At 44.0% G+C, this 23,639-nt stretch overlaps 1 protein-coding gene across 2 annotated transcripts in view; it reads right to left on the bottom strand.

Moving 5' to 3' along the window:
• Positions 1–23,318, bottom strand: part of LOC144502767 (calcium-binding protein 7) — a 63,499-nt gene extending 40,181 nt beyond the window's left edge. For both annotated transcript variants that reach the window (XM_078227037.1, XM_078227038.1), the window contains exons 1-2: positions 23,210–23,318; positions 21,996–22,139 (exon numbers count right to left, since the gene is read on the bottom strand). In XM_078227037.1, coding sequence (XP_078083163.1) covers positions 21,996–22,139; positions 23,210–23,318 — 253 coding nt within the window. The remainder of the gene's footprint in view (positions 1–21,995; positions 22,140–23,209) is intronic.
• Between the last annotated feature and the right edge of the window lie 321 nt (positions 23,319–23,639).

Raw genomic sequence — 23,639 nt, 5'->3', positions numbered from 1 at the left:
AAAGAGTTTTATATATACCATATCCTATTATAAAATCCTTCTCTTGCTTGGTGAACTCCAGGAGCATCTGCTTGATTCTTTGCAATGAAATCACAATATTCACTAAGCCCTGAATAGATGAGTGTGCTCTCATAACCAATCTCCAGGTCACAACTTTCAGCTGCTTTCCTCTCTCAAGTCTCAGAGTTTCCTCATAGAATCATTGAATCCCGACAGTGCAGAAAGAGACCATTCAGCCCATCAAGCCTGCGCCGATGACAATCCCATCCAGGTCCTATTACCATAACCCCAGATATTTTCCCTGACCCTAAGGGGCAATTCAGCATGGCCAATCAACCTAACCTGCACATCTTTGAACTGTGTGAGGAAACTGGAGCACCCGGAGGAAACTCACGCAGACACAGGGAGAACGTGCAAACTCCACACCCAAGGCTGGAATTGAACCCGGTTCCTGGTGCTGTGAGGCAGCAGTGCTAACCACTGTGCCACCGAGTTGCCCCAAGTCTCAGAGTTTCCTCAGTTATTTAAAATTTCTTGTAGGGCATACAAAAGGCCAAACACCTTGGTGTCCGAGATGGCAAATTTTGCATGGAGTGCCATGTTTACTCATCGACAACAACTTAATCTGGACCCTTATTGATGGGTTTTAGCTAAGAGACACACCTGGCCTGGGGAGAACTCCTCTTCCGCTGGAAGCTGGAGCCCTCTCTCCTGGTTGCCAAATTGCCTTTTTGTCTCAAAACCTGCCTGGCAATATATTGGATCATGAAGTGGAGATGCCGGCGTTGGACTGGGGTAAACACAGTAAGAAGTCGAACAACACCAGGTTAAAGTCCACCAGGTTTATTTGGTAGCAAAAGCCACGAGCTTTCGGAACAGGCTGTCCCTTCGTCAGGTGGGTGGGAGTTCTGATCATAAACAGGGCACAAAGACACAAACTCAATTTACATGAATAATGATTGGAATGTGAGTCTTTACAGCTAATCAAGTCTTAAAGGTACAGACAATGTGAGTGGAGGGAGCATTAAGCACAGGTTAAAGAGATGTGTATTGTCTCCAGACAGGACAGCTAGTGAGATTTTGCACATCCAGGCAGGTTGTGGGGGTTACAGATATATGACATGAACCCAATATCCCGGTTGAGGCCGTCCTCATGTGTGCGGAACCTGGCTATCAGTCTCTGCTCAGCGACTCTGCGCTGTCGTGTGTCGTGAAGGCCGCCTTGGAGAACGCTTACCCGGAGATCAGAGGCTGAATGCCCATGACCGCTGAAGTGCTTCCCAACAGGAAGAGAACAGTCTTGCCTGGTGATTGTCGAGCGGTGTTCATTCATCCGTTGTCGTAGCGCCTGCATGGTTTCCCCAATGTACCATGCCTCGGGACGCTGCAGGAAATGATGTCCCGAGGCATGGTACATTGGGGAAACCATGCAGACACTATGACAACCGATGAATGAACACCGCTCGACAATCACCAGGCAAGACTGTTCTCTTCCTGTTGGGGAGCACTTCAGCGGTCACGGGCATTCAGCCTCTGATTTTCAGGTAAGCGTTCTCCAAGGCGGCCTTCACGACATACGACACACGACAGCGCAGAGTCGCTGAGCAGAGACTGATAGCCAGGTTCCGCACACATGAGGACGGCCTCATCCGGGATATTAGGTTCATGTCACACTATCTGTCACCCCCACAACCTGCCTGGATGTGCAAAATCTCACTAGCTGTCCTGTCTGGAGACAATACACATCTCTTTAACCTGTGCTTAATGCTCCCTCCACTCACATTGTCTGTACCTTTAAGACTTGATTAGCTGTAAAGACTCACATTCCAATCATTATTCATGTAAATTGAGTTTGCGTCTTTGTGCCCTGTTTATGATCAGAACTCCCACCCACCTGACGAAGGGACAGCTTGTTCCGAAAGCCAGTGGCTTTTGCTACCAGATAAACCTGTTGGACTTTAACCTGGTGTTGTTAGACTTCTTACTGTTAATATATTGGATCCACAGGATCCAGGAAGTTTTAATGCCTTGCAATTCTGTGACCTGAAGGAGGACAGTCTAGAACAAGGAGATGTTGTAAACAGTCGTTCCAAAGTGAGAATGAATGAAATATGCCACTAGGTGGTAGAAATGTTTACTTTCTAAAGTCAACAACACTCTCTGAATTTCATATTTGGTTGTTTGGGTGAGGCCACATCTGGAATGGGCGGTTTTGGTCTTCACATTTAAGAAACAATATACATGAATTGGAGGTGGTACAGCGAAGATTCACTTGATTAGGCCCTGGGAGGAGGGAGTTGTCCTATGATGAAAAGTCAAATAAATTGGGTCTATGTTCTCTGGCGTTTAGAAGAATAAAAGACGATCTCATTGAAAGCTACAAAATTCCGCGGGGTAAATAGAAGCAAAATACTGCGGATGGTCTAAGTTTGAAATGGAAACAGAAAACGATGGATAAACTCAGCAGGTCTGGCAGCATGTGTGGAGGGAGAAACCAAGTTAATGGGTGGGATTCTGCAGCCTCGCTCGCCCCAAAACCGGAGGATCCCATCCGAAGTCAATGGACCTTTGCATGGTCCGCAACACCCCCCCCCCCCACCCGCTACGATTCCTGTGGCGAGTGGGACGGGAGAATTCCCCCCAATGTTTTGAATCTGTTATGACCCTTCTACAAAACTGAAGGAGGACAAAAATGTAATGTATTTTATAGTTGGAGAGGTTGGTGGGGCAGAATGGAAGGTCAGGGATAGGTCGGAGCTAAGGAGAGATTAACAAATATGTCATGGACATAAGACAAAGGGGGTGTAAATGGTGGCATTACAGGCTGAAGAAGTGCTAATAGTGGCATAAAGATAAGAGAGCAAAATGTGTTAATAACTTCACCTGACGAAGAAGCAGCGCTCCTAAAGCTTGTGACTTCAAATAAACCTGTTGGACTATAACCTGGTGTCGTGTGACCTCTTATCTTGTTAATAACAGAACAAAAGTCAGTACTCAGAAGCAAAACTGAAAAACAAGGAAGCGATAGCTGGCTGGGGGAGGGGTGGGGATGTATTGGGACAAACCAAGGAAACCAAAAACAAAAAGGGGGTCACAATGGAGAAGAAAGTCTAAAGTTGTTGAATTCAACATTGAGTCCAGAAGGCTATAGCGTGCCTAATCAGAGGATGAGGTGTTGTTCTTCCAGCTTGCGTTGGGCATCACTGGAGCATTGCAGCAGGCTGAGGAAAGACAAGTGGGCATAACAGCAAGATGCTGAGTTAAAATGGCAAGTGACTGGAAGGTTGGGGACAGGTTGACAAAACAAAGGTGTTCCACAAAGTGGTCACACAGTCTGCATTAAGTCTCCCCAATGTAGAGGAGACCACATTAAGTTTAAGTTTGTTTATTAGTGTCACAAGTAGGTTTACATTAACACTGCAATGAAGTTACTGTGAAAATCCCCTAGTCACCATACTCTGGCGCCTGTTCAGGTACACTGTGGGAGAATTTAGCAAGGTCAATGCACCTAACCAGCACGTCTTTCGGACTGTGGGAGGAAACTGGAGCATCCGGAGGAAACACACCCACACACGGAGAGAATGTGCAAACTCCACACGGGCAGTGACCCAAGCTGGGAATCAAACCCAGGTCCCTGACACTGTGAGGCAGAAGTGCCAACCACTGTAACACTGTGCTGCCTAGCAATAAATACAGTAAAATTCTGAGGGGGTTTGATATGGCAGATATAGATTGTTTCTGTAGGTTGGGGTGTTTAAAACAGAGGCACAGTCTCTGGATCAGCGGCCAGTCATTTAGGACTTAGATGAAGAGAAATTACTTCACACAAAAGATGGTGAATTTTTGGAATTCTCTACCCTAAAGGGTTATAGATGCTGTTATGGTTCAGGTCAGAAACTCCAAAGTGTTTTATGGAGCCCGCCTGGATCATATGTTTTACATCTTGAATTTGGCTAGGATAAGCATGATATGTTTCACCTCAGGTATGATTCAAATGACCCACTAGGGAACTTTCATCAAACAAAGTTTATTTAAGAATATGATTAACATGTATAGTAAGAATATTAACAATAACTGTTATCAATTACAAATAAAACAAAACAACCACAATAATGTATAACCCTTAACAAATATATCTGAGATGTTCCAATCAAACCAATCCCATAAACAAGACCCTTCCACAGGTTTAACATAGCAAAGACTAATGCTCGTGTGATACTGGAACTGAGTCCTTTGGATGAATGCTGTAGTTCTCTTGAAACACTCAGAACAGTTTGAAGTCAGAACAGCTTCCCAGAACATCAGGGAGAGACTCTGGTCAAGTCACAACAGTAGATTTTCTACTGCAGGAAGGGAAGAAACCTTGCTTTCAGCTAACTAACAGAACCTCCAAAACCCAGGGAGAGAGAGAGAGACACTGCTTTCAGTCTGATGTCCACTCCCTTTTAAACTAAGCACTGCTGCCAGACAAAAACAGAAAATCGAAACCTTGAATTCCCGAGGAAGGAAATAAAACTGACCAGAACCCATGATGTTCCTCCTAACAATGCAGGGCCATAAAACAACCCAGAGTAAAAAGAAACAAGCCTCATTTAAACCACTGAAGCAGCAATAAAAAGACTCTTACAGACAGCCCGGCAAAAATGAGGGCTGAGAGCTACAGAGAACATGATTTTTAAAAGCTCTTAATGGTATATTAACGTCACGATGCTCCATTGTTAAATACATTTAAGGCTAGGATAGACAAAAGTTTTGGTCTCGCAGGGAATTTAGGGATATGAGAAATAGGTGGGGATATGGGGAAAATGGAGTTGTAGCCCAAAATCGTCCATGATTTTATTGAATGGCAGAACAGGTTTGATGGGCCATGGGGGACTCTTCCTGCACCTATTTCTGTTGTTTTGGGATGTGATACAGAGACATAGGGCTGGATTTTTCAGTCACGCCTGCCCCAAGACCAGAAATTCCCACCCGAGGTCAACGGACTTTTAAATAGTCCATCAAATTTTCCGTCCTACCCGCAATGATCCCTGCGACGGGCTGTTCCAGAAAATTTACCCCATGAAATAAAGGGAGTAATAACCTTGCAAAAAATATCTGCACGAGTAAAAGCTATTTGAGGACATGCCAGATGTATAATATATACTTGAAGGAATAGCATCAATGCAAATAAGAAATGAAATTTTAGCATTCGATAGCTAAGCTGGAAGGGTTATGGTCCATTAGCTCAAAGTTGGAGAAAATAATATATAACATTGATTGTTTTCACAACCAGAAAGGCAGATATGAAAAGATCAACTATAATAGAAAGAAAGCTAATAGTTGCACCATTGATATTCCATGGTTTTTAAAAACATAAAACAAAAAGCTCTCTGATGTTCATGTCATACTGGGATCATTTCAATCACTCGGGCCACTGTCTGTGTGGAGTTTGCACGTCCTCCTCGTGTCCGTGTGGGTTTCCTCCAAGCGCTCTGGTTTCCTCCCACAGTCCAAAGATGGGCGGGTTAAGTTGATTGGCTATGCCAAATTGCCAGTGTCAGGGGGACTAGCAGGGTAAATATGTGGGGCTACGGGATAAAGGGCTGGGTGGGATTGTGGTTGATACAGACTCAATGGGCCAAATGGCCTCCTTCCGCACTGCAGGATTCTATGACTGATTAAAGTAGAAGGTCCATGCAAACAAATTTACAATGAATAGGGAATAAAATGCAAACCACAAAATCAATGGCCGGAATCTTACCACCGTTCACGCCAGCGGGATTTTCACATCCCACAGCAGTAGACGGAGATTTGGCTGGCCGCCAAATTCTCTGAACCCCCTCGCTGCAGCGGGAGCATAGTGTGAATAGCAGGCTTAATCACGCCCAACGAATTTATTTGAACTCATTTAAATCATTGTTGTTTATGTTCATAAAATATTTCAGTGCGACAAAAGATCTTGACCTGACATTTCTCGATACATGAAAATCAGCTGTAAAGATTTAATAGTCCTCACCAAGTAAACATTCCCACTGATGATTTCCCAAACACATTTTCACATGGGAGGAAGTCTCAGGGTAAATGGTAAAAATTAGGAGGAACGTTTGTCATTGTTTTCCATCAATCCTGTTCACCATGTTTACTCAATATATATATTTTTTTGGTTGAACAAACACTAACTCAGTGGATGGAAATATAGCTATTTGATCCAAATGAATTGAATTTTGAGTTTAGCTAAATTGGGATAATACTGTACAATCTTACCAATCTATGGATGATTCACCATTAACCTTTGAAGCATTTTCTCATCAAACTATAAATGTCAAATATTTTGCCATTTGCTCTGCAAGCCTTACCCTAAAACATGTGAACATTTGAACACAATTTTAAACAGTTAAATTGACAGACCTGCTCATGTAGTCCTTTATAATTCTGTCATTCTTTTCTATCTTAAATAAGTGAAAATTAATACATAGGATTCATTTGGCTTCCTGTAATAAAATGATATGGCTGGCATATCCCAAAAAATATACATGTTGAAAACACTGGAGCACTGGTTCCGCCCAGGTCACTCAGCTCCTGACCTCATTACAGCCTTGGTTCGAACATGGGCAAAAGAGCTAAACTCCAGAGGTGAGGTGAGAGTGACTGCCCTTGACATCAAGGCAACACTTTACTAAGTGTGGCATCAAGGAGCCCTAGCAAAACCGGAGTCAGTGGGAATCAGGGAGGAAACTCTCTGCTGGTTGGAGTCACACCTACTACAAGGCAGATAGTTGTGGTTGTTGGGGCCTATCATATCAGTTTCAGGACATCACTGCAAGAGTGTCTTAGGCCCAACCATCTTCAGTTGATTCTTCAATTATCTTTCTTCTGTCATAAGGTCAGAAGTGGGGATGTTTGCTGATGATTGCACACTGTTCATCACCATTCATGACTCCTCAGATACAACAACAAGATCCAGGCTTTCGCTCGCAAGTGGCAAGTAATATTTGTGCCACACAAGTGACAGAAAATATCTCCAACAAGGGAGAATCTAACCATCGCCCTGTTGACATTCAATGGCATTATCATCGTTGAATCCCCCACCATCAACATCCTGGAGGTTACCATTGACCAGAAACTGAACTGGACTAGCCATATAAATACTGGCTACCAGTTCAGGTCAGAGGCTAGGAATCCTGTGGTGAGTAGCTCACCTCCTGACTCCCAAAGCCTGTTTACTATCTACAAGGCACAAGTCAGGAATATGATTGCCTGAATGAATGCACCTCCAACATCACTCAAGAAGAACACTCATCCAGGACAAAGTAGTCTGCTAGATTGGCACCCCCATCCACAAACATTCACTCCCTCCCCTGGCTCAGAGACAAGGACACTAGTCACTGTGACACAAGACCCTACTTCACTGGCAATTAAGGATGGGCAATAAATGCTGGCCTATCCAGAGATGGCCACATCCTGTGAATGAATAAAAATAAACAAGGTGTTAAATATATAATAAACTGTTCGAACTACAAGTAGGGATTTATATCTCAAAGTTCACCTCTAACGAATTTAACCACTTGAACAGAGTCTGGGAAAAGAATTTTAAAAACAGTCAGGTCACAGTCTTCAGAACTACACCAGAAAACAGTACAGATGAGATATATCTTTAAAACTGATACCAACATTCAAGTTACTTCATTTGCACCAACAGTAAATTTTGCACAACAAATTGGAATATCATGGCTTAGCTTTTTTCAAAAATAAATTATTTTATTAGCTGGACATCTCGATATAAAGAGATTTCTAATAGTAAGATATTGGGAGCAAACAGTCCAGCATTTACGTTTCCATTATTATATTCCAATTTTTACCTTTTTCTGTGGCTTTTGATGCAATTATTCCCCATAAAAAAGTCACCTTGGGTTGCAACATAGCATGGTTATCAATAGATCACCAATGTCCGATTGCTGTTCATAATGTGCACATAATGTTTCTTCCTCTCTGTGTACACACTATGCTAAGCCACCTCACACAGCTTCACAATCTTTTCACAACCATAAACTATTCCACTCCCACAATTTCTGCAGGCCCAACTTGCATAGTAAAGATGCCATGTTACAAATTCTCACTCCAATGGAAGACACCAGAATCAACCCCATTGGGTTAGGCACACAGATTGGGAGATGGCAAGGCTAAAGGCCAGCACAGTGGCGCATATGACTATTTTCCTTCCTTTACACACATGCATTACACAGCATGGCGTCATTGAGCTTAATTGGGCTCCACTCAACTGCTGGTGCTTAAAAATGCCATCATTTCCTAACTGTAGTTGCTCTGCCAGTTTTTCTAGGTCCTCTGATGATTTGGTGTCTGCAGCTGCTCAGCTGGAGAAAGGGAATTCTCAATCCTGAAGGTGTTCTCTTCCTCCCTCATTCCTTCCTAAGCTCCTGTACATAGCTTGGCACTTTTACATAGTTCTAATTAAGAATTACGGCGACCATCACAGGATGAGTTACTCAGCACAAGTGAGCCCAGGCAGGTGCAACTGAAAGCAATCGCCTACTCGAAAGAATGGTACAATGTTCAGTCATTCAGCTGTGGAGCATGCAATGGGCATAGACCGTGGCCGCAGAGAAAATCTAATTTTACAGATCAAGCTCTGAGAAAGCTAGCACGGAGCTTTGCAATAACGCATTTTGGTATGAGGGAGAATGACTTCCAAGCATGAAAATGAGGCGACATGCAGAAGAGCATATAGCAGACATGGTGCAGTCTGTGTCAATTGTCAGGGGCACCCCATGACAGTGGGAAAGGAGTTGCAAGCCTTAAATTATAGCACAAAGGTACTGCGTGAATAGCGTAGCAGCATGGGATATCTATACACACAATGGAAATCTGAAGTTGTTAGAAGTTTGCAAGTGTTGCTGTAAGGCCATGAAGAAATATGAACACAATCATTGGGAATGATATGGAACAGATGTTGGAATTCTAGACAATGAAGCTGTTTGAGTGAGCCACTGTTGATCTCTTTGATTGCACAACCTCAAAGTTAAAGTTAATTTATTAGTCACAAGTAGGCTTATGCTCACACTGCAATGAAATTACTGTGGAAATCCCCTAGTCACCACACTCTGGTGCCTGTTCGGGTACACTGAGGGAGAATTTAGCACGGCCAATTCACCTAACCTACACATCTTCGGACTGTGGGAGGAAACTGGAGCATCCGGAGGAAACCCAAGGCCGGAACTGAACCTGGTTCCCTGATGCTGTGAGGCAGCAGTGTTAAACACTGTGTCACTGTGCCACTTCTTGTGGCACGGTGGCACAGTGGTTAGCACTGCTGCCTCGCAGCGCCAGGGACCCTTTCAATTCCCGGCTTGGGTCACTGTGTGGAGTTTGCACATTCTCCCCGTGTCTGCATAGGTTTCCTCCGGGTTCTCCGGTTTCCTCCCACAGTCCAAAAGATGTGCAGGTATGCTGGATTGGCCATGCTAAATTGACCCTTAGTGTCCGAATATGTGTAGGTTAGATGGATTAGCCATGGTAAATGTGTGGGGTTGCAGGGATAGGGCAGGGAAGGGGGGCTGGGTAAGATATTCTGTCGGAGAGTCAGTGCAGGCCCGATGGGCTGAATGGCCTCTTCTGCACTGTAGGGATTCTATGAAGGCACAGAGTCTGTGAATATTGGAAGACAGCACATAACTCATGGTAAAAAGTTAATAAGCTATTGAAAAATCACACCAGTCGCTCCCACTATCACACCATTCTCTCCCAGTGAAGTAATCATGCTGAAACATGTGACAGAGCACCAGGGAGAAGGTTTAAGTTTAAAGTTTATTTATTAGTTCACAAATAGGCTTACATTAACACTACAATTAAGTTACTGTGAAAATCCCCTAGTCACCAATCTCCGGTGCCTCGTTACACCGAAGGAGAAGTTAACATGGCCAATGCACCTAACCAGCACATCTTTCGGACATGTGCTTATTTACTCATCATTTACTGCATCATTTACTGCCACTGCTCAGCTAAATCGGACTCATGCTATGCACCAGAAAGTAGTCACCATCCTAACTTGAGGCAAAAACCAACTCAACCTTCAGAACCTTACGGCGGCGCAGTGGTTAGCACTGCTGACTCACAGCACCAGGGACCTGAGTTCAATTCCTGGCTTGGGTCACTGACTGTGCGGAATCTGCACATTCTCCCTGTGTCTGCGTGGGTTTCCTCCGGGTGCTCAGGTTTCCTCCCACAGTCCAAGAGATGTGCTAGTTAGGTGCATTGGCCATGGTAAATTCTCCCTCAGTGTACCCAAACAGGCGCCGGAGTGTGGCAACTAGGGGATTTTCACAGTAGCTTCACTGCGATGTTAATGTAAGCCGACTTGTCACACTAATAAATAAACTTAAACTTCAGAATTAGCTATGAAGAAGCAGAGCACTTGTAGGGGATGGTGCTAATTGTTACTGAGCTTGTCCAGTTCAGGGCAGAGGTTTCAGATGCTTAATGTCCCTCCTGAGTTGTATGAACAGACCTTTGAAATGAAGGCTGTTATTGGAGCATGAGGGCAGACGGAGGAGTCGCTTTGTTACTTGTACATGAAATTAGTCTGGACAGCATGGAATTAATCATGCAGATAGGCACTGCCAACTCCCACGAGTGACTTCACAGGGCAATGATTATCTGCATTAAGTCTGCCATGAGGCATTTGCAGTAGAGACACAAGACACTCAGCCACTGACATAGTAGAAACATTTCCCACAAATGCTCCAATTGCTGATCAGCAGCTTTGGGGATTTGAATCTATGAGCAGAAATTTCTATCCCTGCTTCTGAACACCGTTGTCAGGCTCAAGCGTAGGTCAGAAGGTCACAAGGTGTGAGAAGAAATGATTAATTGATTCTATGATTTTCTTGGGGGCAGTTAATTAAAGGCCAGAGGGTGGACTCAGTATCCAATTAAGGATGGTGGGCAGGCTATAGAAGCTAGAGGGCCAGAAGCCTTCCAGCTTCAGAAGCACTGCCGGCTACATTGGAAAGTGAGGGAGAAGATGCTTCGAAATGGAGGCACCCTCTCACCAAATTTATTTAAACTTTAAACTAAAAAGGAAACTGGATTTTGCACTGACCACCAGTATTAATGGAGCACCCTTCTACAGGGCAGCCTGTGGCTACTGCTGCACCATGCACACTAGGGAGGGACTCTAGCTCTACCTGGAGCACTAAACTCCTCTGCTACCTCATGGGCAAGTTGCTTCCAGGCGCCTAATCAGACCCTTGTTGCCTGTGGATCCTGGAGGCTGAGTGGAAAACTCCAGTCTGCCTACTTGAATTGGTCCTTAATGAGCCGGATAGGCTACCCATTACAGGTTGCACCGCTCCCCCCCCCCCCCCCCCCCCCGCCCCCACCTCACCCCCCATACTGCCTCAGCAGAAATGGTCTAGGGACAAGATGGAGCCAGGAGACAGGCACAATGGCCATTGTGAAGTGTCTGTTGCTTGACACCAGTCGTTTAGAAATTACAACTGGTGGTGGGACTATTTTTAGCACCATCATCCTCTGCTCTTACTCCCAATGCGGGTTCAAAAATTTGCCCGATGGCACTGTTATGGCAGCTTCAACTTGCTTGGGAAATGGTTGATGGATGAAGATTGAAAAGATATAGAAAGGGTATTATTAAATTAGAAAGAGCGCAGGAAAGATTTACTAGGATGCTACCGGGACTTGATGGTTTGAGTTATAAGGAGAGGCTGGATAGACTGGGACTTTTTTCCCTGAAGCGTAGGAGTGTTAGGGGTGATCTTATAGAGGTCTATAAAATAATGAGGGGCATAGATCAGCTAAATAGTCAACATCTTTTCCCAAAGGTAGGGGAGCCTAAAACTAGAGGGCATAGGTTTAATGTGAGAGGGGAGAGACATAAAAGGGTCCAGAGGGACAATTTTTTCACACAGAGGGTGGTGAGTGTCGGGAACAAGCTGCCAGAGGTAGTAGTAGAGGCGGGTACAATTTTGTCTTTTAAAAAACATTTGGACAGTTACATGGGTGAGATGGGTTTAGAGGGATATGGGCCAAACGCAGGCAATTGGGACTAGCTTAGTAGCAGAAAAAAGGCGGCATAGACAAGTTGGGCTGAAGAGCTTGTTTCCATGCTGTAAACCTCAATGACTCTATCTCATAAAGAGGGATTCTGAGATCTCATTGATGCCTGCTGGTCTATGCTCAGTGAAGAAAGCTTTTCTGGTTGTAGCACATGTGAAGTTACACAGTTGCAAGTTGATCTTCGTGTTGGCAACAGTTCTGTGTCATCAGGTAACCCTGAAAAGGCAATAGGGGCATCTGTAAACAGCAAACTGTCAACTTCAGTACAGGAGATCCCCAGTACAGATATAGGTGCATCAGGGATAGTCACAGATGAGCAAAAAAGTAGCAAATTGGATTAAAACCTGGTTAGAAGGGAGGGAATAGAGAGGAGCAGTTACGGCCTGTTGAGTGGTTGTAATTGTTTAGTGGTGTCTCACAGGGTTCAGTTCCGGGATGACACTGTCTAATCAATAATTTTGAAGCCAAGCTAGAGGGAACGGTATCTAAACTTAAGGCACAGTAACTAATTCTGAGGACCAATGAGAGCCAAAAGAGAATATGGATAAATTGGTGAAAATGGGCAAAATTGGCAGACTAACTTTAATGTCAGTAAATGTATGTGTTCACAAAAAAAACCAGAATAACGATAAAATGAATATTGGAAAACTAGGTGATATGAAAGTGCAGAGAGATTTGATGGTTCATCTTCACTATATGCTAAGGAATTACTTTCAGTGGATAAGGCTGTAAAATAGTTAATAGAATACTGAGTTTTATGGCAAGAGCCATGGAAATGGAAATGTCAAGATGTAATGATCTTTATGAAACCTTAAGACGACGTCAGTACTGGGCTCCATACTATAAGAAGATGCTGACAGTATAAATAGAACAGAACACAGATTAACTAGGATGCTGTCTGTCTGAACATAAGAATGCATAGTACATCACTGACCCCTTGAACCTCCTCCATTAGATCATAACTGAACTTTTACACCACCATTTTCCTGGTCCCTTCCTCATATTCCTGATTCCCAACTTCTATCAATATATATCCGGTCAATCATAGAGTGCCTACAGTGCAGAACAAGGCCATACAGCCCATTGAGTCTGCACTGACTCTCTGACAGAGCATTTTACCTAGGCCCACCCTTCCGCCCTATCACCATAATCCCATGCATTTTCCCCACTAATTGCTTGCTGTACCTCTTCGCTAGCTTTCAGTGATTTGTATAGAAGGACTTCAAGCTCCCTTTGAATACCAACATTTCAATCATCAAATCTCTCAATTTTTAAAAGTACTATTCTTTTCTCTTCTTCCTACCGAAATGTCTTTAATCCATCTGTCACCTTCTTTCTCAATCAGTTAATCAATCTATATCCCAACGCACCTTCTTTGTGTCTTCCTCACAGCTTAATTTCCCATCTAGCTTTGCATCATTAGCAAACTTTAAAATATTACACTTGTTTCCTTCATCAAAGTCATTGATATACATTGGAAATACCTTAGGCCCGAGCATTAATCCTTGCAGCACTTCACTGGTTTAACCTGACCATTTTGAAAATGACCTATTTATTCCTACTCTGGTTTTTGTCCACTAATCAATCAATACATATTGATATATTACCTTCAGTCCCATGAGCCCTAATGTTGTCTAACATCCTCTCATGTGGCACCTTAATGAATGCTTTGTGGGAATCCACATATACTACATCTACTGGCTCCCCCTTAGTTACCCTGCTAATTATACTCTCAAAACCTCAAACAAGTTGGTCAAACATTTCCCTTTCATGTTGATTCTGTTTAATCATAGTACAATTTTCCAAGTGCCGTTTTACCGCTTCAATAATAATGGATTCTAGCATTTTCCCTACTGCTGACTGTCGTTCCTGTTTCCAATCTCCTCTATTTATTGAACAGTAGGTCTAATATGAGAAAATCCAAATCATAGAATCATAGATTTGCAACAGAAATGCAATCCAGTTTAGTCTCACACTCTGGCTCTTTCCCATATCACTGTAATGTATTCTCCTTCAAGTATTTATCCTTTCCCCTTTTGAAGGCTACAATTGAACAGTTATCCAATACCCCTGAGATACAATCCATTCCAAATCTTAATCATGCATCGTGAAACATGTTTTTCACCTTGCCTCTGGTTCTTTTGCCAATTCCCTTAAATCCCTTCCCTGAAAGTCTTCAACCATTGGAAACATTTCTCTTTAGCTGCTCTCTCATTATTTACTCTTCATGATTTTAAACACCACTATCAAATTTCCTCTTAGCCTTTTGTCCTTCTAAGAAGAACAGTCCAGTTCCTCCAGTCTATCGATGTAACTAATCCCTCATGTCTGGTAAATCTAGTAAATCTCTTTTCTACCCTCGCTCAAGCATTCACCTCCTTCCTAAGAGAGTGGTGCCCAGGATTGGAAACAAAACTCCAGCTGGGGCAGAATATGAATCCAACTGGAAAAACATGAGTGGATTTGATGGGAACAGTGCAGATGAAGGGATGATTTGATCGAACTGTTCTAAGTTATGAAGGGATAAAATAAACATATGGGAGGTATTTTTGTGCAGTGGATAATGTCCCTGCCACTGAGTTCAAGTCCCATGTCAGGGCCAGGAAATGTGTGTTCATAATGCGGCCACATTGCTTGAGTAGCAACTTGTAAATCCTTCCAACATATGCCAATGATAGGTGGTAAGAGTGAGAGAGATTCCTCGTCATCCATGTATTAGAAAGGAATTGGAGCCTCTATCACTATGCATAGATCCAGGCTACAACATGCATGCATGTGTGTGAAAGTGCATGTTGCAACAGCAACTTGGACTTTGGGAGAATGAGGCGGTCGATTGTCCGATTCTGTTGGCTGGTTGGCTCAGTTGGCTGCATGGCCAGTGTGGATCAGATTGATGCCAACTGCAATGGAGTTTGATCCTTGTTCCAGCTGGGTTGGTTTGGGATCTGCCTTCTTTCCCCATCTGTGGTGGAGATCGCGACACTGTGGGTCAGACCTGTCTTTGAGAAGAGAACTCAAGAAGGATAAGTGTACCTAAATTGTTTTCAGTAACTTTGGGATTCAAAGTGGGAGGATCTAAATATAGGATTAAATTTGAGATGAGGAGGAACAAGGGTTTCTGAGACGCAACATGCACGACTAGAGCTAATGATTGAAGCAAAGATCATTTGGTGAAATTCACTACCACTGAATGTAGTTGAGGCCAAAATGTTGTTTGATTTCAAGAAGAAATTAGATATAGCTCTTGGGGCTAAAGGGATCAAAGGATATGGGAGGAAAGGAGGGGATCAGGATATTGAATTTGATGATCAGCCATGATCAAGGTGAATGGGGGAGCAGGGTCGAAGGACTGAATGGCCTCCTCCTGCTTCTAGTTTCTCTGTTTCTATCATTTAGGGTGAAGAAAAAATAATGGAAAATGATGTACACATGGGATTCGGACTGTTGCTATGTGAAGGATAAACATCAACATAGACTTGTCAGGTTGCATGGTCTTGAATCCACATCTACGTAATTCATTGTAAATATTCCAGAAAGACACATTACACTCATACAGCACAACCAAAGTACAACTTAGTAATCTTAACTCAGTCTGAGGTTTTACATTGCACTAATGTAAAAAGATTAACTGTCCTAATTACTCAGAGCATCACATCTGAGGCCAATAATACCTTTCATTGACAGTGATAATCTATTGCAGATGGTTACTACCTCTCCAGATCATTGTGCACATTTCTGAGTCCCAGCCTCTGTAAAAAATATGAGTCCACAGATACATTACACCTCTATGGCTCACTAAATGACTCAACTGTGAAATCCATAACTGCCTCAGCTATTATCTGCTTCCTTCATTTATGGACTCTTTTAGGGGCCAGTTTTAACCTAAATTGTCGAGCAGAAAATGGATAGGATGGAGTAGGCTGTCTGTCTTACATCCATCTGATTTTACGGTCTATTATTATGAATCAGGGGAGGTGTAAAACAGGCAGCTGACTCAATCGTGTCAGCTCCCGAAACTTGAGCACAGAAATCAAGTTTAACAATGAGCATAGTACTGAGAGAGTGCAACATTGTTGGAGATGCTGTATTTTGGATGTGATGCCCCGTCTGCTCTCGGAGGTGAAAGTATAAGAAGCCAAAGCACTATTTTGAAGAAGAGCAGGGGAGTTAGTTACCCAAAGTGTCCTGGCCAATGCCTCGCCTTCAAATCAACATCACAAATGATCACATTGCTGTTGTGGGAGCTTGCTGTGCACAAATTGACTGCTGTGTTTCTTACATTACAACAGTGACTGCACTTCAGAAGTACTTCCCTGGCTGTAAAGCTCTTTGGGACACCTTGAGGTTCTGAAAAGCACTATATAAATGCAAATCTCTCTTTAGGTTAAAATTGCTCCGATGTTCCTGGGCTGGCATCTCATCCACTGCAATATATCCATCAATGGCAGCCACCCTTATGTGTGCCGGTAAAAAAAAATTCTTGTGGGCTATTTATTTCTGCCACAAACTTGGTGATATTTCAAAATGTTCCTATTTGCTAAGCATATTAAGATCAGGTCTGACTGATTAAAATGTTGTATTTTTATTTAATTATGCTACTAAGAATGACCTTCGGCAAGTCTACAGCAAGCAAAACTAATAAGGAAATTGCTGATATTTGTTAATTGAAAGCAGGAATCCTCAACACAGCAGCAAACACTGACCAATGTCCTCCTTGCACTTTCTATCTATAGTCATGTTTATATTTTTCCTAAGATTAAAAAAGTTAAGAATGCAATCCCTTAAATGGCTTGCCTCGACGATGAACTCACACAAGGAAACAATACCAGGGAGATGAGGCATCGTAGTGAAAAATACTTGTATTCAATATCATATGCCCACAGGTTCATTTATAATGCATGTGCACAAGTGGGGCAAAAAAAACAAATTAGGTACACTGGTAGAATTGCAGAATGCCCTCCTGTGTTGACCTTCATCAATTGAAATTCAAACAATGCTGGATTTGTGAAAGGTCAAATAGTTGATCAGATTTCTGGCCATGTTCAAATCATGCTTAAGGCAAATTATCTTCCAGAGGGTACCTATTACTCCCTGTAATTTTCAATGTAGAGCCAGAACTACCTTCTAAAAAAAGCACACAGAAAATGCTGGATAAACTCAACAGATCTGGCAGCATCTGAGGAGAGAGGAAACAGACCTGTAGCAGGGCCATATGCAAACGTTAACTGTGTTTCTCTCTTGCTGGGTTTATCCAGCATTTTCTGATTTTATTTTCAGCATCCACAGTATTTTGCTTTAATTTTTTAAAAAAGTACAGTGAGTAAAATCTGGTCATCTTTTTACAGTGACTTGCCAACAGCAGTCCAGATGTTAAGACACTTTGAGCAGCATTAAGATCGTTTAACAAATTCCAATGCAGGTTTAACCCAGCAGTACGTCTTTCAGCCAATTACTAGGAGCAGGTGTTGTGCATGCAGTGAAGTTTAGCCACTTCATAAATTATGCGGCATCAAGTTCTGGAGGAGGTTGGGCTGCAGCGTTTACCGCCTCACTTTGGAATAGTTAAGAAAGCTGGTGGTGTTGTATTGGGGAACCTGGCAGGGAAGGAGCCAATAATAATGGAGGCATAAGTACTGGGGGCCAATAATAAAGGAGATGCAAGTATCTGGGAGCCAATAAAGGATGCAAAAATAACTGGGAGCCAATAGTAAAGTAGGTTGTCACGGTGGCACAGTGGTTAGCACTGCTGCCTCACAGCGCCAGGGACCTGGGTTCAATTCTGGCCTTGGGTGACTATCCGTGTGGAGTTTGCACATTCTCCCCGTGTCTGCGTGGGCTTCCTCCGGCTGCTCCAGTTTCCTCCCACAGTGCAGAAATGTGCGGGTTAGGTTGATTAACCATGATAAATTGCCCCTTAGTGTCAGGGGACAGGGTAAGTACATGTGGTTACAGGGCTAGGGCCTGGGTGGGATTGTTGTGGGTGCAGGCTCAATGGGCTGAATGGTCTCCTTCTGCACTGCAGGGATTCTGTGATTCTACCTGGGAGCCAATGATAAAGGACAAGATGAGAGGTCACAGAACGCCAGAATATAGTCCAACAGGTTTATTTGAAATCACAAGCTTTGGGAGCGCTGTTCCTTCGTCAGGTGACGTGGGGAGAGGCACGCAGGCACAGAATATATAGGCGGAGTGACAATAGCCTGACACTCAATTACTTGTGAGTGTGGGGCTATTGTCACTCTGCCTATATGTTCTGTGCCTGTGCACCTCTCTCCACATCACCTGAGGAAGGGGCAGCGCTCCCAAGGCTTGTGATTTCAAATAAATCTGTTGGACTATAACCTGGTGTCATGTGACCTTTCATCTTGTCCACCCCTGTCCAACACCGGCATCTCCACATCAATGATGAAGGAGGTTCAAATACCTGTGAGCCAATAATAGACATTTAAAATGCTATTTAGTCATACTTACCTTGCAGGCTCCCTAAAACATACATTCATCATGATTCCATTAAATGAAAACTGCTTCAGTTTTTTTTTAAGTCGGAGGCTCATGTCTTTTGAGTGACTGAACAATAATCTACTTAATGTCGGTTATTAATGTAAAGGAGGCGCAAGTGCCTCAGGACGCAAAATCCATTCTGATGTTTCCATGCGTTCCCTTTACCAAGTGGAGAGAGGCTGAGAGTTATGTCTTGGCATCTGAGTAAATGCTCCTAATATCACTGGTTGCTCGCTACATTAAGTAGATTATTGTTCAGTCACTCAAAAGACGCGAGCCTCCGACTTCTAAAAAGCTGAAGCAATTTTTATTTAATTGATTCGTGATGAATGTACGTCTTAGAAAGTCCGCACGGTAAGTATGAGTAAGTAGCATTTTAAATTTATACCATCAAATTTCTAGAATGGAGGTTAAAATAATTTGGGATTGTGCGATTCACTGAATTACAATGATACATGAACCAGCTTCTACAGAGTGGATGCCTTATCACTGAATGTATCAGCTTGGCGTGGTGCCAGCACTCTGCATCTGAATCATGAATGTTCAAGCCTCTGGTCAGGACTGGAGCATGTTTTGGTGCAGCACGCACGGAGGGAGTGCCGCACTGTCAGATGTGGTGTGTTTTGGGGTAAATTTTGTCAAACCGAGGGTGGAAGCAGAAGATCCAACGACGTTCTCCTAAGAGAAAAGGAGCTATTCCAGCATGCAGCCCAGCACTCATCCCTGAACCAATGCCAGCTAAAGCGGGTCAACTAATCGCTTCTCTCCTCTAGGAGCTTGGGGTGTACAAATTCACCCCTTCTGGTGACTGTTGTACAACAAATCTATTTTACAAGTCATTCATTGATTCTGCAGCTCTTTGGGACATTGTGAATGTTAAAAATTATGCTACAGAAATGCAAACTCTCACTTTCACAGATCTGTCTCATAGAAACATACAAACATAGAAGATTGGAGCAGGATGAGGCCATTTGGCCCTTCGAGCCTGTTCCCCTATTCATTATGATCATGGATGATCGTGGTCTCCAATGATCCCACTCGACATTCACTTCTCCTGAAGAAAGCATTGATATTCAAATGTGGGAGGTGGCTGAGCTTCTGATGTACCGCTCACACTTACCTGGTTTGTAACTGCTACTATCTCTCAATTTGAGAAGATGCAGTGGATTTTTCCCTCACTGTGGGACAGAACTTTCTGTTGGATTTTTTTGATCTTGCTTTCTGTTCTGGGTTGGCACAACCCCATCCTGGCAGTGTCCTTCCCAATCCATCTCTATTTCATTTTCCCTGTGGTTTGTAGATTCCCATTATCTCCAGTCAATGCAGTGCATGCTGTGATTCATCCATCACCAAGTCTGCCTTCAGTTTGTGCACATTCTTCCCCATCTCTTTCCCTTTCTTTGAGGAAGGGTCTTAACCTTAATCTAGCCCAATAAAGAAGAGCTCATTCCTCTGGAGTGTTATTTTCCTACCACACACCCACCAGTAGGGTGGCACAGTGGTTAGCACTGCTGCCTCACAGGGCCAGGGATCCGGGTTCGGTTCCCAGCATGGGTCACTGTCTGTATGGAGTCTACACGTTCTCCCTGTGTCTGCATGGGTTTCTTCCAGATGTTCCAGCTTCTTCCCACAATTCAAAAGACTGATGGTTAGGTGCATTGGCCATGCTAAGTTCTCCCTCAGTACCCGAACATGCACCAGACTGACAACTAGGAGATTTTCACAGAAATTTCATTGTAGTGTTAATGTAAGCCTACTTGTGACACTAATAAAAAACTAGACTTTCACAGAAGTTTCATTGCAGTGTTAATGTAAGCCTACTTGGGACACAACTAGGGGATTGTCACAGTAACTTCATTGCAGTGTTAATGTAGGCCTACTTGCCACACTAATAAAAAACTAGGGGATTTTCACAGAAACTTCATTGCAGTGTTAATGTAAGCCTACTTGTGACACTTAAATTTAAGTTGTCTTGATCTGAAGTTTAATTTTGACCAATAACAGAATTTCCCCCTCAACAAACCTCACCCTTTATTTCCAGTGGGGGGGGGGGAGGGGTATGTGCCCTCACCTACCATTTGCCTTGCGACGTACAGAGCGGTCTGATGTTATCCTATCAACCAGTTCGATATAACAGATTACCCCCAGCTCATGAACAGGCTATAATAATATCCTTTAAAAAAACATCGCAAATATATACACAAGTTTCTGGAAAACACAACATTAAAAAAATGAATAGGTATATACTGACGCACGTAAGAGTTGCCCTCTGTTGAGGTAGAGGCAAAGGGAACATGTTAAATACAATCAAATAGATGTCAAATTTGCTGCTCAGAGCTGATGAGCAATGGTGTAAATTCAGGTTCCCTTTCCTCGGTCATTAGGATACTACACAGTCCTTCTCCGAGACTAATTCCATCACCTTCGCTATTCCCTTGACATTAAAATCCCAGTCAATCCCTTGACGGAATTCTCAAAAAACTCAATGTGCAGCGGGGTTGGGCAATTAACTCGGAACGTGAGGAGATTATATGGGGACAATTCAAAGTGCTTGAGGTTGTTGTACCTCCAGCAAGACCACTCTCCGCCCTCCACACCCTCCTAGATACACTTCACTGCACCTCGGTCGCTGAGCTAGGGATCCACGTCCTCAATACTGGCCGTAGGAAAGCAGTCACTCTGGCATTTTACATTGCAGGCAGCCACCGTTGCTTCCATTAGAAAGAGCCAATTTTACCTACCAGATAATCATAGAATCCCTCCAGTGCAGAAGAAGGCCATTCGGCCCATCTAGTCTGCACCGACCACAATCCCACCCAAGCCCTATCCCCGTAACCCCACTTACCTACCCTGCAAATCCCCTTGACACTAAGGGGCGATTTAGCGTGGCCAATCTACCTAACCTTCACATCTTTGGAGTGCATGGATTTAAAGTGGTAGTATGGTGCATTATGTTCCACCTGAATTACTATGTAGTTCGCTCAACACTAGGGTATAGTGCAGCACTTGAAATTGCGTTTAGTTTCATTAATTTGATAGTTTTTGATGTGAAACCTGTTGCTTCCCCAAGCCCCGTTATCTTTATATGTGAACCTTTCCACAACCCACTTGGCTGTATGTAATGGAATCTCAGGATGAGATGGGATCTAATTCTGATGCAGCAGAAGACCAGGGTTTAAGAGAGAGAGAGAGAGGGAGGGGGAATAAAGGAATTCTGCCAACATTTTCCCAATAACTGAAGGTAACAAGGAAGCCATATCTTAGACCAATGATTTCTGCTGGAGCTAACTGCAAACAGACTCCCTGTGATACCATCTCGCCCAATTGCAATGTGCTTAAATCTGAGGCAGCGGTTATTGTGATCATCCTGACACCCCGATGAGAGGGTGCCGGGATGCAAGAAGTTGCATTCTGCCTCCTACCGTCCATATCCAGTCTTTGGATGATCACCTCCAGTTCCACCTCATTTGGCATGTAGCCTAGCGATCGCATCGCCATCCCCAGCTCCTGCTTCGAGATGTACCCGTTCCCATCGCGGTCAAAGACTTTAAACGCCTCGCGGATCTCTGTTGGGAGAAGCGAGGTTTACAGACAGTCACATTTGAGGTTTATGGCCCCGCGGGGGCACTTTGCTTCATTCATAATGTTGGGGTTCTCGGCAAGTTAAGTGAAAGACACAGAGAGCAGCCACATAGCGCGGCTCCTTTTCCTTGCCAATGGTCTCGGGTTGACTTTTAAACAAACCAGATTCAGGGTCAGATCCGTGTGCAACTAATTCAGGGGACGGATCGTGACAAAATTCTCTAAGAAGTAAGCGACCTAGCCAGATATTCCTGTGCATAGTTAGCAGCAGACTATTAATGGGGCGACTGGAGTGTGAGATCTCACCATTTCAACCTCTTTAAACCCATGACAAATATCCCATGACTGTCTAAAGTTACCCAGCGTGCGGAAGAGATGAATCCAGAGATCCGGCAACACGTTCGCACGTTGGCACAACAAGGGCTGTTAATGCATCCAGGGAATTGCTCTCAATCTCTGTTAGATTATCTGGGAGGGTGATTGATGTCTGAGGCGAGGGACATTGATGTCTGAGGCGAGGGACATCGAGCCTTCCAATGCAAGCTGCCCAGCTCAGCCCCCTCAAGGTAAGGCAGCACACCGTCCCCAACAATAAAAAGCAATGGCACTGGGGTATGGACAAGGGAGGAGGGGGGGGGGGGGGGGGTCGGTGCCCCCTCCCACCATTGGCAAGTGGAAACTATAGCAGCAGAAATGAGCTCCACCCCAAACCCAGACACTCGGCCCCCTTTTTCCTATTAGCTCTGCTTTTGCTTTCATTCGCCCCATCTGTGTTTGGCAATATTGATGGAGGGGGCGAGGGTGGCATTTATCTTCTCTCTAACGCACTCACTCCATCATTCAACTGTCTGCTGGGTCTCACACAAGCAACACATTTCCACAGTCAGAATCCTCTCCCCCCCCAAGTACAGAGAAAAGAGCGGGGTTCGCTCTCCCAGCAACAGTTTTCAAGAATTGACAAACGCCGTTAGACTGGTGTAGCAAAAAAAAACCCTAAACAAACATGTCCTGGTAGCTAACACAGTGTGTGAAGAGAGATGTGGATAACACTAACCTTCCAGTTCATCCTCAGGTATGTCCACAGGGTCCTGGTTGCTGAGAATATCAGGGATGGTGTAAATCCCCCTGTACATTAAAGTCGCAGTCACCGGGTGCATTGGCATATTGAAATCTCCAGCACGGATAGATTCTTCGGGCAGCTCTTCATGCGGCGACTTTGAAGGAACCTCGCCTTGCTGTCACTTCCAGTGCATCAGCACACGGGAGCCAAGCGAGAGACATGATGGTGTGGCATGAGGGAGCCCGCTGCAATCATTTCCCTGCGATTCCAGGAGCTCCGAGCTCCGTGCACCCCCTGTCTGCCTCGTCCCCCGCTCCCCCACACTCTCTGACACGTGGCTTCATTCAGACAAACGCTCTGTGACATTGGAAGGGAACCGGGGAGAGCGGCTTGCTGAATCAGTCAGCTCGCAACCGGCAGCTCA

The sequence above is a fragment of the Mustelus asterias genome, chromosome 13 (assembly GCF_964213995.1).
Source record: "Mustelus asterias chromosome 13, sMusAst1.hap1.1, whole genome shotgun sequence".
Lineage (NCBI taxonomy): Eukaryota > Metazoa > Chordata > Chondrichthyes > Carcharhiniformes > Triakidae > Mustelus > Mustelus asterias.
This window is presented reverse-complemented; position numbering and strand designations above follow the sequence as displayed.